Consider the following 17,047-nt stretch of genomic DNA (forward strand, 5'->3'; position numbering starts at 1 on the left):
GCTTTACACCATTAAACGACGTCTGTGCACGTCAATGTTCATATCTAAAGTCCGCCACATTTGCATGCCTTTAGAAATATATACATACATGTATGAACCCGTTGGCTAAGCTACACAGCATACGCATATATTTTATAAATATAGGCCAACAAATCACAGAATAAGTATAATGATACAATGTAACCATTATCTGTGTAAATACTGTGGATCTATTCAGATTGTCACATGTACGCCAGCATTTGAAAATCTACATTTACATCTACTGTAGCTTACGTAGGCCTGCTTTAATATGTTATTATTATTGTAAATATGTTATTATGAGTGTAACTTATGTGCCTTACACGGCAACATATAGGCCCTATATATAGCATGGTACACCCGCAGGGCTTGACTCCATAAGACTAGGGTCTGAGCTTAAACAAACAAAGCACGGTATCAATATCTTACAAGGTTATTTAGTAAGCCATCTGAAGTTTCAGGCACACAGTAACAATAGCGCTGGGTACTTAAACGCGTCTAAATAATATATCCTGGTACCCAGTGCGTATGGGCCTCGTGTTTTGTGTTTGAGCTAACTCTTGTAATGAGATTCTTTACGGGCACTAACGAATTTGACATCTTATAATATATCGGTACTCCAAAAATAGAAGAAAACTTAATTTTTGACTCAACATTTCTGCATGTTTATTTGTAAATAGTTGGACAAAAAGTTAATTCCAACACTGGACAATGGGTTAGAGTTAGCTCAAACCACAACAGTAAAACGATGGAACAATTTCTTGGTTAATAATGTACAGGAGTGCAACGTAAAAACAGCATAACAGCATGAGAGTAGTACATTACCAGTGAAACGCTATCACAGCGAAAAAACCACCACGGCAATGGAGGCCCCACAGGCCAGGTCTATGGTATGTAAAACCATATAATAAAACATGCTGAAGCTGAACTCTGACTAAAACCCGTGTGTATTAGATTTACATTTAGTACAAAGAACTTCAGGTCAGTGCTAAGATTGTGTTCAGAAATGCGTTCTCGTGTTTCCGATATAACTGCAGGAACGCTTCGTAGTTTGTAATATGAATTTCACTATAGTTAAATTAAATGCATGTACGCTGAAATTTCACTACACTATAAACTGCGCTAACTTTCTCGTTACATTCAGTTTGTATTAGTCACGCTTAGACTCACCTGCAGGTGAACGTCCAGAAAATAAGGCAGGTGCATCTGACTTGCAGATTTTGCCGGATATTGCCATATGGGTGACTTTGATCGATGCGTTGAAACGACAGCTTGACTGTAAAAGTGCAATCTTTGCCTCGAATAATATGTACTTGACAGATGACGGGCTCTTTTCCCGAAATATACTGTCGAGATATACACTTGGCTTGATTAACATCAATCAAATAAATAAATATATAAATATCAGTTTGTAGGAAAATTCCAAGCTATTCAGTGGAATATGAACGCTGTCAGTCTACTTTTCATGGATACACAATGTCACAGGTCCTTTAAATTCAGTTAGCTTGCTTTTAGCCTAGTAAATTCCATATGTCATAAAATTTAATGAAGCAAGTACAACGTATACATAGAAAGACATACTTCTATAACTCATGCTCGTTGCGGTATTTTAAGGGCTTTTAAGAAGTTGTTCAGTGTAAGCATATTTTACTTAAACGAAGGAGGTCCTGCGGGTTTAGCGGTAGAGGAAGTCGGGGCCGTGATTGGTTGCTGTTGATGCAATGGGAAAAGTGAAAGGCTCATTTTCACACCATTGTGTACTCTTTTTATCCAATCAGGTTGCGTATTAGAATCAATCGAACTGGGCAGGCTAATGGGGAAATATTTTCTGGTATCTAATTAGGTGTGTTGGTCATTTCAACATTTCGACTTCGTCTGAGAACCAATGCAGTATATATACCGGCATACTGCTATATTATATTAATTTACAGTATGAAAAAACTGGAGTTAATTGCCAATAATTGTTGATGTCAAACTTTGTAGATAACTGTGTGGTTACTTCTCACTGAAAATACTGCTTAGTGTATAATCCTTGGCTTGTCCGTATACCCCGCTGTTTTCTTGTCATCTGTCACTGGAATTGAGAGACCATATGGTCACGTTCTAACTGCAATAGTCCACAAATTGAAGTCCCAGAATAAGTATATACATAAATATACTTCACGTCATTACTTTATCCATGGTGTCAGAAGTGGGAGCAGCAACTTTACCCTGATGGGCACATCCAGGGTGTCAGAAGTGGGAGCAGCAACTTTACCCTGATGGGTACATCCAGGGTGTCAGAAGTGGGAGCAGCAACTTTACCCTGATGGGTACATCCATGGTGTCAGAAGTGGGAGCAGCAACTTTACCCTGATGGGCACATCCAGGGTGTCAGAAGTGGGAGCAGCAACTTTACCCTGATGGGCACATCCAGGGTGTCAGAAGTGGGAGCAGCAACTTTACCCTGATGGGTACATCCATGGTGTCAGAAGTGGGAGCAGCAACTTTACCCTGATGGATACATCCAGGGTGTCAGAAGTGGGAGCAGCAACTTTACCCTGATGGGTACATCGGGGGTGTCAGAAGTGGGAGCAGCAACTTTACCCTGATATGTACATCCATGGTGTCAGAAGTGGGAGCAGCAACTTTACCCTGATGGCTCATCCTCATGTTTGAACAGATATATGTTGACGACAGCTTGTATTACCGTAAAGGCTTTATGCACTTTGAACTCAAGTTTGTTTGCGAATTGTATAATTCTTTGCCATATTGTTGTTTACATGTATATACGGAGTAGAGAGGTGAGACACCTCTATAATAAGAGCCATGGCCGGAGAGGCTGATATTGCGGATCTTGCAGCTGAGTTAGAGTGACGAAGAAATAATCAAGTTGTTAAGGACAATTTTGGATCTGCCAATCCTATAAACCACCTGAATTTAAGCCTTTTGTCGCTTAAATATTGTTTATCGCTGCTCTGGTTTTACTCTCTGTGTTATGTGTCTTTAATTATGTTTTGTTGTGTTGCCTAGTACGAGAGTAGAACTGTTAAGTAAAAGCCATGCGTTTATGGCATCCGCGAGTGTGTTGCTTAATATGCTCGACTGGGGTTGAAATGCATAACCTGAAGCCCTCCCAAGTGGCGCGGCTTTCACATTTGAGTCTTTAGAGGGGGAAAATCATAAGGAAAATCAGTAATAAAGGCGATCATATCATCCAAAATCAACCAATAGAGATTTGTAATGTTGTACTCCTGTATTCAGCGAAGGAAATCATCTTTGAGCACTGCAGCTGAAGGTACATGCATGTATATTTGTTCAGAGAGAAGAGGATACACGTAGTTTTCCACCAGTACTATTAATAGATCTGCATGACAGGATTACAGAGATCGAGTAGTGATTCAAACCCTCCCGATCACCCACAATAAACAAAATGGCGATTTGCCACTGGATTACGACGAGAGCTACATTGACTTTATACGTCGAACGTTATGGATGGTGGCTAGAATACGAATATCTGTTTCGACGCCTAGATTTTCTGGCGCTCTGGGATCCTATCTATTTTGGGCTAATCCAGAGCTAGCATGCACTTTAAGTAAACCAACCATGAAATGGTAACACTTGACAACACGCAAGCCTGTCATCACAAGCAGACCTATCTGTCTACATTGACCATGATTTGAATTTTACAAACGTAACACTGTTGGTGTATTAAGTCTAACTATGCCGAAATACACACTATAATGGTTGAGGAGAGCAAAGAATGTTGCCTGAAAGTACAGATTCGAAGAGGATAACACATGTGTTGTAACGGTTGGAGTTCAGCATGAAAGCAAAATGCGTTTCACATCCGGTAACACATGTTCATTTTATTCAAGGCTTTTCAATGTATGCCATGACTGATGATGATGATGCGATTATACTATGATAAGATGATACCATGATGCATTGATATACTGATGTGTTGTTGCCGATATGACAAGGTTTATAAATTGTGTTATTTTAAATCCATGTGTTACGTTGCCAATACTCATAATATAAAGCCATAAGGAAACACTAAATCAAGCTCCAGCATCCAAAATAGGTTTTCTATTTAACATCGTTAATAATCGGTTTCCGCTGCAGGAAGATAAATCATGTTAGCCTATTAGCACCTGTTTTTTACTGACTCATTGTTTTCAAGACAAACACATACCCACTGCGACGCCTGGAGCAAGTGTTTAACGACGTGTATTTGTGTAGCCTTGATCTGGTGCATGATTTCAATCTCAAGCTTTTCTCTCTATGCTGTACGTCCCAATTATATTCAATCAACTCTGGGTCAGGGCAAGACATTGGGAAGACTGTTTTCTGTTTAGGCACGGGTTGGGTTTGTGTACCAAAGCTTGCCCTTTGGAGTTACTGATCATTCTTCCTGTCGTATGGACCTGATATTTGTTGATCAGCTGTGCGGTGTTGGGAAGAGAGCTTCAAAGAAACTCCTGAGCGACCTGAGTTATTCGTATCATGATTTACGACAGCAAATATGATGGCCAAGGAATAGGAATTCCATCTGTTCAAACAGCAGTGGCGTTGCCTTTGTCATATACACTGCCCAAGGCTGGCATCCTACCCGATTCCAATAGAATCTTGAGACCTTTGCAGTGGACATATATACATGTGTATGTCCATAACACAAGATTGAAGAAGCTATGTCTTGATATACCCCACTACTATCGTCGCTTCGTGGAGGGCTTTGCTGAGGTTACAGTTGTAATTGGATGCACTTCTCCATGGATCTGAGAAGCGCTTCAGAATGAGACTAAAGCAAGACTTAAGGCATTAGTGCCTGGGATACTTTCTATGACTGCTAATTTCAGGCAACTCCAGGAGACTCCAACAGAAGCATAGATCCTAGGCTATATACCCAAGAATTCAAGAAGTCAGGTTGATATTTAAAGCTAATGCAAGTAGTTAGTGTTGCCGTATGCAAAGCCATATACACAACGTCATTTCAGTACGATGAACCCTTTAGATAACAACCAGGAAATTATAGTTTCGTGACGGGCTGAGGAACGAGGTGATGTAAGACTATAAAGTATATAGAAATTTAATCGAAAATGTAGATCTCAGATGGATGAATGTTTTACCACTCCGCGCTGTATAAATTCTGCTGTGTTGTCTGTAAGTGTAGCAAATCACTGTGGACATAGCCACCTATAGACGAAGTGTATATGCATTGAGGAAAAAGGTCTGGGGCGTAATTTGGACTCTCCACGAAACATCTCAAGTCACAGAGAATGCATATATAATTTCATTTTTCAGATAGCTGCTGAATCAGGATCTCTTTTGAGAGCGTTTTAGAAATTGGCCTTAGTATTATTGACCCAGAACGTCCATCTTGGTTGACGGCTGGTATACGAAACTTGCATAAATATGCGAGTAGGCCAAGCATGAAGTGACCCATGAGTAATTGTTCACATCAAATGTGTCTGTTGGAGTGGTTTTTTTCATATATAAAGTAATGGAAATGAAAAAATTGCCCGAGGAAAAGAATACTGCGAAAACGATTGCTTATGAGTGCATGATGGTTATTCCCTGTTGTATTTGTAAGATGTTAACCGAGCTTTCTTCTACCAAGTTAAAGAAAGGTCCGTGTCCTCCTTACTCCTCAAGCAAGTGTGGGTTTTACTGATGAAATGGTTTACCACAGGTTCTCGGATTTCCTCCCCTTGTAAACCTGACCGCCTTCAAAAAGTGAACAATTCTAGAGTTTAAAAAAATGGCCATCACTATGGTGGGAGGAAACCAGGTCTAGTCCGAGTCGTTCTGCGCTAGCATGCTAAACACTCGGACATCGAGGAACTGCTCCTTTCCTAACATAAATGCACTGTGCTTAATATAAAAGCGAATCAACAAATAAACACAAAAGACAGGTTCTGTTTGAAATCTTTTTAATTACATCTCAAGAGTACATCTAGTCAACAGTTTCATATCTGAACACCCGTATCGCTCGACTGCCCGTGCCACCAAAGTTAATCTGGGCGGAAGCCTAACTCCTCACAGGACAAGTTACAGAATGGGGTTCGGGCATGCTATTACATGGCGTCTTAATGCATAAAACTTGGCGCTATGTGGTAAAGCATGACGTTTTGTGGTATATCTTGTGTCGCCATCTGCCCTGACATGCCACATGAATAACTGTCACGACATCTGAGGCCGATTGTTAAAGGTAATTACATGCATATGGTCCCATCTATTATGTCTCGAACCGAAAGATCACATTATACTCAAACACGTCTGCCAGCAATAATAATTATAAATCAGAGCAACAATCACAGAATTGCACAAGAAAATATAAATTTTGAGCAATACGCACTTTTTTTTCTCAACGCTTAGCTGCTGAAACGAGTTTTTTTCTTTTTTTTTTTTACATGCAGGGCTTTACATTCGAGGCGAATCCGGAAATCTGATTCTCATCAGGACTCCAGTAAACAAACCATACGGGAATCTTCTCGTAGAAAGAGTCACATTTCACATTCCTAATTTTGTTCTCATAAATAATACATTGTTTCAGGTCTAATGTGATGAACATGGAATTTATGAAATCTGTTTGCTTTAAATTATTTGCTATGAAATCTTCACTTCTTTTGATATGGTTACCGGATTTGGACAAGATTCTGCTGTATTACAGGAAAGAAAATCTGCGGAAACCCACATGGATTTTGGTAAAAAAAAAAAATGCGAAAATAAAAGTCCGGACATGGAATGGTTTTATCACCAACCCTACCACAAGACCATTACTTTAACAACTAACTGCCATACCAATAATAAATCAATTATCCGTAAAACAAGTTATATAACCTTTCCCTTAGAATCGGCAATTAAGACGGCATGCTTCTAACATTTACAATTAAGCCTATAAACTGTTAACGCCATCTATGTTATCTGTATTTTGGGGATGACAAAATAATCAAAACGTGAGTACCCTGGTAATTTGTCACCTCCTGATACTGTATCCCTCAAAGTTTATCATACATGGAGAGGCAGTGGAATGAGGGAAACTGTGTTCTTGTTATTCCTCTAGAATATGTTTAACGTAGCAAATGCAGCATTGGACAAAACCATTTTCAATATTCAGTCCATATTACTCATTAACCCGAACGGCATAGCTTAACCTTTGATGTACAACTTAAACATAGCTCAACCCACACATTAACTCTTGAAGAAAATGATACTGTCAATAGTTTGATGCAATGTAGAAAATCCAGAAATTGTGTGCATGCATGGAATAGCCCTTGATTTCTTATTGCAAATATTTTCATGAAAACAAGCAAGTACTGGGCAAATAAATCAAACCAGGTGAGCATCTTGTACAGAAAATGTTGCCAAAGACCTCAGCAGTTATACAAACCGTGGGCTATACACATATAGAATCTCTGAAATCTCTTAACTAATTATATGTTATTCAAACAGCATTCTACAGGGACTTGCAATATTTACAACGTTGAAATCTGAATCACACAGTTTTTGCATCATATGCTCGAACTATCTAAATGAACAATCTCTCCATCTTGCCCACAAATTAACCTTTAATGTTATTATTACATACACTCAACATTTGCATTTTCCATCTCAATCACTGGTACATACCATACTATAGGTATAGTTTTGTGTTTTTAGCATTAACCAACTTTCAAATATCTGTCACAAACTCCTCTTGATAACAGAGACAGTGTTTTAGACTATTTTATAATATAAAATAAAATAAAAGAAACATATGTGAATGGGTCAATCAAAAGTGAGAACAGAATCAGTGGGGCTCATATGTTCACCAAAAAGCAAAAATAAAGTATTTGTCTTTGCTTACACATCCTTCTGCTGACAAATCACACTGAATGTGACAATTTGTTAACATTACATCAATTTGAATCACACACCATAGTTCAATTGTGTATGGCATAATAAGAGTTCTTTGACAATATTTACAAAATATGGATCTTATCAAGAACACGTATCTTGGCACACAGTCTTAAGTTAGTAGATTTGAAATCAAAATGACTAAAAATAAAAAAAAGAGCAACAAAAGAATGAATTTTGTTTTTGTCTCTGCCTTGTCAGTAGACTAGATAAAATCAATATTTACCTTCAACCAATTTTAATAATTAGAACAAAAAGGATGTAAATTCCTGTAAAAATAAGTTGATGGTAAATCACATTAAAAGAGTATACCCAAAACACCTCATTCTACATACACCTTTGGAAAGATTTAAAATTAACTGGTTAAGTTTACACACCTGAGAGTTAAAATTCTGTACTCATTAAGCAATTAACAGGGCTGTAAGCAAAACATATTAGGAGTGAAGGCGTGAAAATATTACCTATCTAACACTTATCTAGCCCGAGATCAATAGATGTGTAGTATAAGTACATGCAGGTTAACGGCACTATGCACATCTGCTCATCTACCGCCAATATCCTCCAGCTGACCAGATATTTAATTTGAAAATAATATATATACATGTACCTGTACAAAAACAGGCTAGCCAACTTATTCCAAACCTTTTCAGCTCGTACACTTCACTTTGTCATAAATACTGCTGTCTTCTTTAGCATGCACATGTAGACAGAGATCAGTTACAAAATAAGTGTCAGGTTTTCAAAGCTTCCTTCTTCAAGCTTCAAAGTATTAATCCATAGTAAATGCATGTAGTTTCGAGCAAATACAAAATGAACAGTTATTAAAAAGCTTATCAGAAGAATTAGCAAACGGATAATCTCAGCAGCATGTTTCAGACAAGCCAGTGCTTTGAATATGTTATCTGTGCTAAAAACAAAAAAATATTAAGTTTTCTGATGGTCCTGATGTACTTTCAGTTAAAGAATTGTGGTCGGGCATTTAAACCCATTGTGATTCAAGGAGTGCTGTAAGACAGGTGAGCCCTTGCACTGGGCCTGATCTCCAGGTAGGCTTTGTTACTGGTCCTGCGAGTCAAGGCGACTCCGATAACAGCCCTTTAAGCCATGTGAACATAGGGCTAGCACCAAGAGAAGAAGGGCGCCCTGTGGGAGAAGCTCTGGGTGAAGGTTGTGCTTTCTGACCGCACCCTGCCTGGTCCATAACCCCCACGACTCCGCTCCACTGTCACTACCGGCATCTGCACCAGCTGGACAGGAGACTTACTATCCTTCAGTGCCTGGGTCAGGTTCAGAATCTGAGGGAAGACATGAACCAAGGACTGTAGTCACTCACCAACAGATTGACTGACTGATTAATTCGACTGAGTGATGACTGGAACTGAATCCTAAAACTGTACCATCCGCTGTTGAATTTTACCTCAGTGCACCCCAGGCAAACTTTATACATTCACGCAAGCTATAAAGTTCAACATAACTACCATGCACAAGTTCAATGCTGGTCTACACCTACACGTCCAGGTATACAGGCACTGTAGTCCTATGGTTACTAAAACTTAAAACTTAAAATCTCCACAGTCATGCTGGCCTGGTGTTCGATAATTTTGGTCCTCAGTCACAAAGTTCAAATCTGTACTTTCTTCATTTAAACATTAAAAAAAAAAATGGACTGAGCCATAAAAAATAAAAAAAAAAAAACGAGTTTCAGATTCTGGCTTCTAGCTGTAAATTTCAGTTCTATATGTCAGTTGTTCTGTCCCATGGTCTGTCAAATTTTTGACATCAAATCATTTCAACACGGGCTACCTGTATTTTAACGCGTGTCATTCACCTAATGAAAGTACTAAGTACAAGATGACACAAAGTGCTATATGGGATGGGGCTACGTCGCAGCTATTACAATTTAGTGCTTGTTTGTGAAAAGATATTCTATTAGACTCACATGTTTTTGTACCAAAATTCAACGAAACTCACCTGCCCTCTCATAACAGACATTTGCTTCTCATATGTGGACTTGTCAAAACCTTTGTCAGTCTAGAGAAATGAAAACAACCGATTACTTTCCACATAACCATATGAAATACACGTACAATCATTTTGACAACAACCCTCCTCCCCAACCCTCCCTCACAAACTTTCCAAATATCTAACCATCCCTGTTATCTACATCTTATTTATTTATATCAATATATCAATATAATAAATAAAAATTATAATATAATATTTATCATATTTTGTAACTAAACTCAGATTACATTGTAGCATCAAATACAAACGTACATAATCTTCAAAGTCCTGGTTTTTATCTACAGAAGATGAGAAACAAATGCAGACAGCAGAGGGTAAATATCAGTCATAGTTGTCTACCTTTTAATGACACAGGCATACAGTCAGTCACCTTGCCCTCAGAGCATACAAATTTATTTATTTATTTATTGGATTCGCGTTTTGTGCCGTACTATAGTGGGAGGAAACCGGACAGACACAAGGACCATTCACAGGTTGCTGGCAGACCTTCAAGCATACGGCTGGAGAGGAAGCCAGCATGAGCTGGACTTCAGCTCACAGCGACCACATTGGTGGGAGGCTCTTGGGTCACTGCGGCATGCTGGTATGGCCCCCAGACCACATAAACAGAGCATACCTCACCATGCCACTAACAATAAGAGGCTTCTTCATGCATGACCACTCCAGCCATAACTACCTGAGCCTTAGTTCCAAGAAAATAAATGTACCATGATTTAAATACAGATGCGAATCTCACTCACCTTGAACAACTCATACATATCATCACAGAGATCTTCTACAAAGTTCATATCAGACAGTTGTGGAAGCACCAAATCTTTGATCTCCTGAGAGAAGGGAGTTTTAGCCTGTTGAAGCCAAGCCCAGTGATATGGATCTGGACAGTGCAAAGAAAAAACTGTATGACTTCTTGAATTTGATCTGTTTGTTTGGGGTTTAACTTCGGTATTGATTTAGTCAAATAACCAAATTAACTACATGTACCTAATCTCAATTCACCTTATCAAGACTCATCCATTAGAAACCACAGGATAATACGGCATATGTTTTTTTTTTTTTTGATTTGTTACATCTCGTTTAAACTATCATTATTTTGTTTGATTAGTGAATGAAATGAAATATCAAGATCTAAGCAACACAAGCATTTAATGAGTACAGTTTTGCAATACATATTCCCTAGTGATGTTACTTCACGAAGATGACGTGTTATTGCTTTAGCTTAATCACTTAACGAAATGGCCATGACTGATAACAATTAACAGAAGAACACTGGAGTAAAAATTGACCTGTAAGTTATCAAGGCAAAAACACTGTACCAGTTATCAACTGATAAGGATGACTTCTCAGAACACAACTGGAAAATTAGAGGTGGGACACAGCAAATGGGGTGAGGTAATATGCTAGAAAGTTACCACTGTACTTTTATTAATCTACGACTTACATGCTCTCCACTCATCAGGATGTTTAAATGGAAAAGCTAAACCATTATCTATGGCAGCTATGGAGATATCTGGGTTTGATACCATACTCCATTCATCCTCCTGCTACAACAGGAAAAAACTGGTGGGAGTGGACAAACATTTGATGGGAACATTAGCTCACACCTTTAACACTCTAATTTGAATAGGGAAGTCGGCCCACAATTTATTAGTCAGTTTTACAAAACTTCCATTATTAGAAAGAACGCAAAAAAAAAAAAACCCTCAAAACAAAGGGAGCAACACCTTACCAATAAACATCCAATATTCTTTTCTTTCTTACTTATCTTTATAACTTTACTGCAATATCCTTCTGAGAGACAGTGATAAGTGGTAAATATTTCTTACATCACCAAATCTACATCCTCTCACAAAACACATTACATAATAAGTACTCAACATTTGACAACAACAGTTAGGTTAAGGAATTGAGAAGGTTCTAGTTGTGGTTAATTCTTGCCTGACATTGTACTCACATTTTCTGCACTGTCTGCCTGCTCGTATTTGACCAACCAGTTGTCATTGCCACGATCTGCATTGAAGTGAATGATCACATACATATATATATGGATTAGTCTTGATAAACATGTAGCCAATAGGAAAAACAAGCGCATATGCACCTCACTGCTCCTTGTGATACTCTCTTTTATCATAAATACAGATATACATTTCCTTATATGTGCTTATTTAACTGGTGTAGTTTACCATAAGTATGAATTATGATTTATTGTCGGAGGAATGCAGACAGCCCTGAGAGAACCATGGCCCCTGAAATAAGGCTGATGCTGTGCCACTGGGGATCTGAGGACACAACATCACCATAACGAAATGAGTCTTGCCCATTTAGCTGTGTGCAAGAAAAGGATTATTATGCCACCTACCCTAATGGGGGTTACAACGAAAATAAAAATAATAATCAAACTGTTACTTCTATTAAGTATGTAGATGTTTAGATGATATAAAAGGTACACACAAAGTTTCAGGGAAATTGGTGCAGTTCTTTAGCAGGAGTTGCATGGACAAAACCTGTGTACATGAAAATCCAATACTGCACTATGTACCCAAACGGGAGTAATTTTGAAAATAATGACTTCATTGTAATTAAATGTAAGCGTGCACAAGGTCAGATAATAGGGAAGATGTATGGTAAGTTTCATGGAAATATGTTCAGTACTTTAGGAAGAGTTGCATGGACAAAATCTGAATACATAAAAAAGCACTATTACACAAAGTCCTAAATGAGGGTAATTATGATAATAATTATACTTGATTACCATTAGACTTAAGCATGCACAAGTTTGAGCGATAGGCCAGATGTATGGTAAGTTTCATAAAAATCAGTGCAGTAGTTTGGAGGAGATCCATGGACAAAAGCGTGTCTGCAGACAGACAGGGTGATTCCAGTATAACCCCCTACAGCACAACTTTGTTGAGGCAGGTGTAAAAAATTTAGTTAAGTTATGTACAAATGTTACCTGTATTTCTAATGATGTAGTCCAAGACAACAAGCCTCTCAAATAGATTCTGGAACCTCTGAGCAGTAGAGTCAGGCAAAGATTCCTGATCAAACCTCCTTAACCAAAAATCAGCATCCTTATAACCAGTAACAAACACCTGGAAAGACCCCACCTGAAAAGGGGAGACAACTGCATGACAACATCAGATAAAATGGGAAAGACATACAAAACTTGATATTGATGTTCACTTCATATTTCTGGGACAAAAAATATTTCACAAAATTTTAAGCAGTCCAGTGTGACTCGCTGATACACAGTGATGGATGGAAAATTTATGTCCTGTTAACAAATTGGCAGTCTAGTGAAAAAGAAGTGGTCTCGTAGCACAGTGCATTAACCTGTGTTCTTGTTACATACAGTATATACTTCAAATACGTACAAACACTGAAAATTTCCCATGTCACTTTAATGTTTTTCATTTCATCATACCTTAGGGGGTAAACCAATCCTGTGAAAGTGTTTCCCCACCGCAGGGTATCTGTGATAAATGTTTTTCTTGGTCCTCGACTTGGCCCTATCTATTGCACTATAATTGAATGTCTCACTTGCTAATTTCACAACCTGCAGAAGAAAGGAAATAGCGGTTAACATATAAAATATCATCAGCCAGTTTGGTGACATCGGCCTTCAATATATATACAGTACAGACAGCTAGAAGGGGTCTAACTGAGGCACTCCAAAATACTCTTTGAATAATGGTTTACATCTAGGTACAATTCCACCCACCACCACCACATTTTTATTGAATTTATTTGATTGGTGACTAATGCGGCACTCACGAATTTGTAACCAGTCCAGTGTATGTCAGTTCTATGGGTGGAGGAAACCAGAGTTCCCAAGGTAGACCATCCATTGGCTTTTGACATGTTACTGATGAACTTTCCCATGTACGGCATACAAACAGGCTGCCATGCCATACTTGTTTCATACAACCCATAAATGTTGTCCATTACTTTTTGCCACCAAGACAATGCAAGCCATGCAAGCCAGGGATGTGCACAAATTCCGTGTCCAAGGCTGACAATGAAAATGCAAAAATTGGAGCCTTGAGGTTGGGAGTGTACTTAATAACACAGTCATTTGTCACTGGAAGGTTGGGAAGTTGGGGGGTGGGGGGGGGGGGGGGGGGGTAGTGAGAAACCAGTGCCCTGAGTAAAGCATCCCCTTTGTCACCTGACCTCCTCATTTGTAATGTGAACAAACAACAGAGAAGTCTCAGGATGGTTGCAAAAAAGATCAAGTCTGAACATGTGCACAGGGAAACTAACTGTAATGTCGTACTATTATAGACATTTCTTAGCACAGGATGCCCAGACCTAAGAAAGCTTACATGTGGCTAACACAATTCACAACTAGAATCTTTTGTCTCCATATTGACATCTGACACATCTGGTTAGCATACGGTCATATTCCTTCTCAAACAACCCTAAGGCCATCATTAACAGTATGTCCGATTTGTGCAACGTGACCAACCCTCCAAAACGGCATCTTTTCAATATGTTTCCCGCTCTGTTAATTTCTTTCAAATCTGTAACCTTTTCTTTTGCCAGCAAAAGAGGGAAAAAAAGTATTCCCTACTGATCAACTAGTTTTTCTAGTTATGTCCAACAAGGAATTTTTTAAGGATGGCCTACACATCCACTTTTCAAACAATATCAAGAAATAGGCCTAAAAACAGCTTTTTTAACAGAATGTTCCCAACTGAATATACACTTACACAATCAGTATATTTTCATATCATGACATGTTCATATTACATGTATATACCTTTGTTTTAGGAACAATGTTTAGCTGTAACTTCTGGTCCACTAAGCTGGCCCCTGCTTCTGACAGATAGCCCTGATTAGGCACCAGACAGCTACGGCCAAAACAACATGGACAGCACAACTTGTGCATCCACTTTGTCCATTTGGGGTTCAACTGACCATATGGCTCCTCATCCTTTGGTTTAAACACTGATATTGTTTTCTGAAATTAAATTAAACACATGTACGTATTTCACAGAGACATTAATCATAAATGTGCCAGCACAAGAATCATGGAAAGCCCAAGTCATATTTAAAACTAAAAACTTTTGGTATGATTTGTGGGCTTGTTTTCTACATATATATATATACATATATATATAGGTGGAGGAAACCAGAGTGCCTGAAGAAAACCACCAACCTTTGGCAAGTTACTGACAGGTTTTTCCACATGTGATGTACATGTACACTTATGTTCATCAAATATTTCCATTTCCATTGATAAACTTCATAAAGTAGAGTATTGTGGTAACTCCAACAAAAGACACAAGGCGATGAATGATTCAACCTCATTGGTGAAAAGCTGATGCTGATGGATGGAGAGCTACAGAGTGAACGCTTGCAAAATTGGGCTGGTCCAGGCTAAAATCCAAAAGGAGACAATATGGCAGATTTCAGTAGAAGCTCATCCCAGGATGAAAAAGAGGGTGCCTCACACATTTCCAGCATATATAAACAGTTATGGATAGCTATACCTTGGAATTTCAAAGGAAGCACAAGACATGGCTTAAATGCAGACAGGCCTTTTTACTGAACAACAGACCCATGCTTAATCTCTGTTATGTTTTACCAATGATCCAAATTTAAACACCTCAGTCACTCTCCCAAATTTGTTACTTTCACTTTGTTCTCACACATATTAGCTGAGGAAGTTCATAGCCGTTCACAGCCTAGGTGCTAATGGTAGTTTGGCCAGCTCCAAACATTCAACATACCACCTTCACTTAGAAATGATTTGTTTTTCCTTTTAAGACTTTTTGTGGCAACAGTTTTACTTAGATAACTTGAACCATTCACCATTCATAAATCACTATGTGATTTCCCTAACTTTCAGTACATGCACCACCACACAGAACTAGCATGACTGGGGAACCCATAGAGCTTTAACAGCTACATGTGTCAGCATATCAGTAGGGGAAGTACAGTACTCTATCTAGGGTCAGTGGATGAGTCATTGAAAAATATGATACATGTGAGACCAATGAGGAATATATCAAATGAAGAACAACCCAATGTATGATACCGACAAAGAAGGGCTCAGGCTATGTTATAACAGGGGATTAGCCTGATCGTCAATGGCATGAACACTAGTACAATATGCCTTCACGTCTGATTCAAAACGGTTACAGCAGAACCAGTATGAAAGATTTAAGTGATTTAATTATTTATTTATTTATTTATTTATTTATTTGACTGGTGTTTTACGTCGTACTCATGAATATTTCACTTATATGACGGTAGCCAGCAATACGATGGGAGGAAACCCAAGACCATCCGCAGACTGCTGACAGACCTTCCCACTTATCAAGATTAAAATGAATGCTGGCATGTAAGATTACCATGTATGCCCCTATCCTAACCATTCTGACTCATCATACATAAACCCCTCAAACTCACTCTCTCCATATTTTTGACAAAATAACTGCCACTGGAGCCTTGATAGATTCTCTCTGGATAGACCCCATTCTCAATCGCCCTCTCCGCAATCCGAACGATCTCCTGGAAATGAGGATCGTCCGGAAAATTGTTCTCGAATACTCCATATTCAGACTCCACCCTGGATAATAATGGAGAGCTTTCTAATTTTCCTGTGCCTGTGTGTCTGGATGGAGACCTGTTACTATGACTGTCCATGTGTGAGGTGACCGATGAGAAAGTCACATCAGGTGGTGGCGCTATCGTCTCAGAGGCACTCTCGTCTATTATCAGCGGTAGCGGCCTCTGACGACTCATTTCAATACGAATTCACAATTAGGCGCGATAACAACCGCGCTGGTTTCACAAAAAATGCCTTCTACACAGCTGCTTCCTCCGTAAACATAACACAACAAAACCAACACGCACAGAACATGTAGTACACGACACAGTCATGGGACTAAAGTGTGATGTCAGTATGGAGACGTCAGGTGCGCGGTTAACAATACCTTTGTTACCAGCCGCAGTTTGGTATCTAACTTAACGACTGTCCTTTTTGGCAAGCTGTAATGCTTTAGTCGATGTACATTTTTTTGTATAGTCCAGAGAATTAATGAAATAAAATAACTTTTGACCGAGGTAATGTAAAGTTAAATAGCTAAGAAAATGTTAACTTCCACGGCCTAACCGTTAA

General features: G+C 38.8%; 1 protein-coding gene across 1 annotated transcript; it reads right to left on the bottom strand.

The window, feature by feature from the left end:
- Window positions 1-6,955: 6,955 nt before the first annotated feature.
- LOC135466429 (phosphatidylinositol 4-kinase type 2-alpha-like) lies at window positions 6,956-16,802 on the bottom strand. Its single transcript, XM_064743894.1, has 9 exons — window positions 16,336-16,802; window positions 14,681-14,881; window positions 13,343-13,474; window positions 12,872-13,025; window positions 11,873-11,928; window positions 11,360-11,462; window positions 10,662-10,795; window positions 9,868-9,927; window positions 6,956-9,191 (listed from the first exon to the last, which is right to left on the bottom strand). Exons 1-9 carry the CDS (start codon window positions 16,669-16,671, stop codon window positions 9,015-9,017), a joined length of 1,353 nt encoding a protein of 450 aa, XP_064599964.1. The 5' UTR covers window positions 16,672-16,802; the 3' UTR covers window positions 6,956-9,014.
- Window positions 16,803-17,047: the final 245 nt, after the last annotated feature.

This window comes from Liolophura sinensis, chromosome 6 (assembly GCF_032854445.1).
Source record: "Liolophura sinensis isolate JHLJ2023 chromosome 6, CUHK_Ljap_v2, whole genome shotgun sequence".
Classification (NCBI taxonomy): Eukaryota; Metazoa; Mollusca; class Polyplacophora; order Chitonida; family Chitonidae; genus Liolophura; species Liolophura sinensis.

Coding starts and splice junctions, on each gene's coding strand:
- LOC135466429 (XM_064743894.1), bottom strand. CDS start 16,671: ATGAGTCGTCAGAGGCCGCTACCGCTGATAATAGACGAGAGTGCCTCT. Junction 10,796..11,359: donor TCCTGATGAGTGGAGAGCAT/GTAAGTCGTAGA, acceptor TGCACTGTCCAG/ATCCATATCACTGGGCTTGG. Junction 9,192..9,867: donor TGTCTGTTATGAGAGGGCAG/GTGAGTTTCGTT, acceptor GTCTTCCCTCAG/ATTCTGAACCTGACCCAGGC.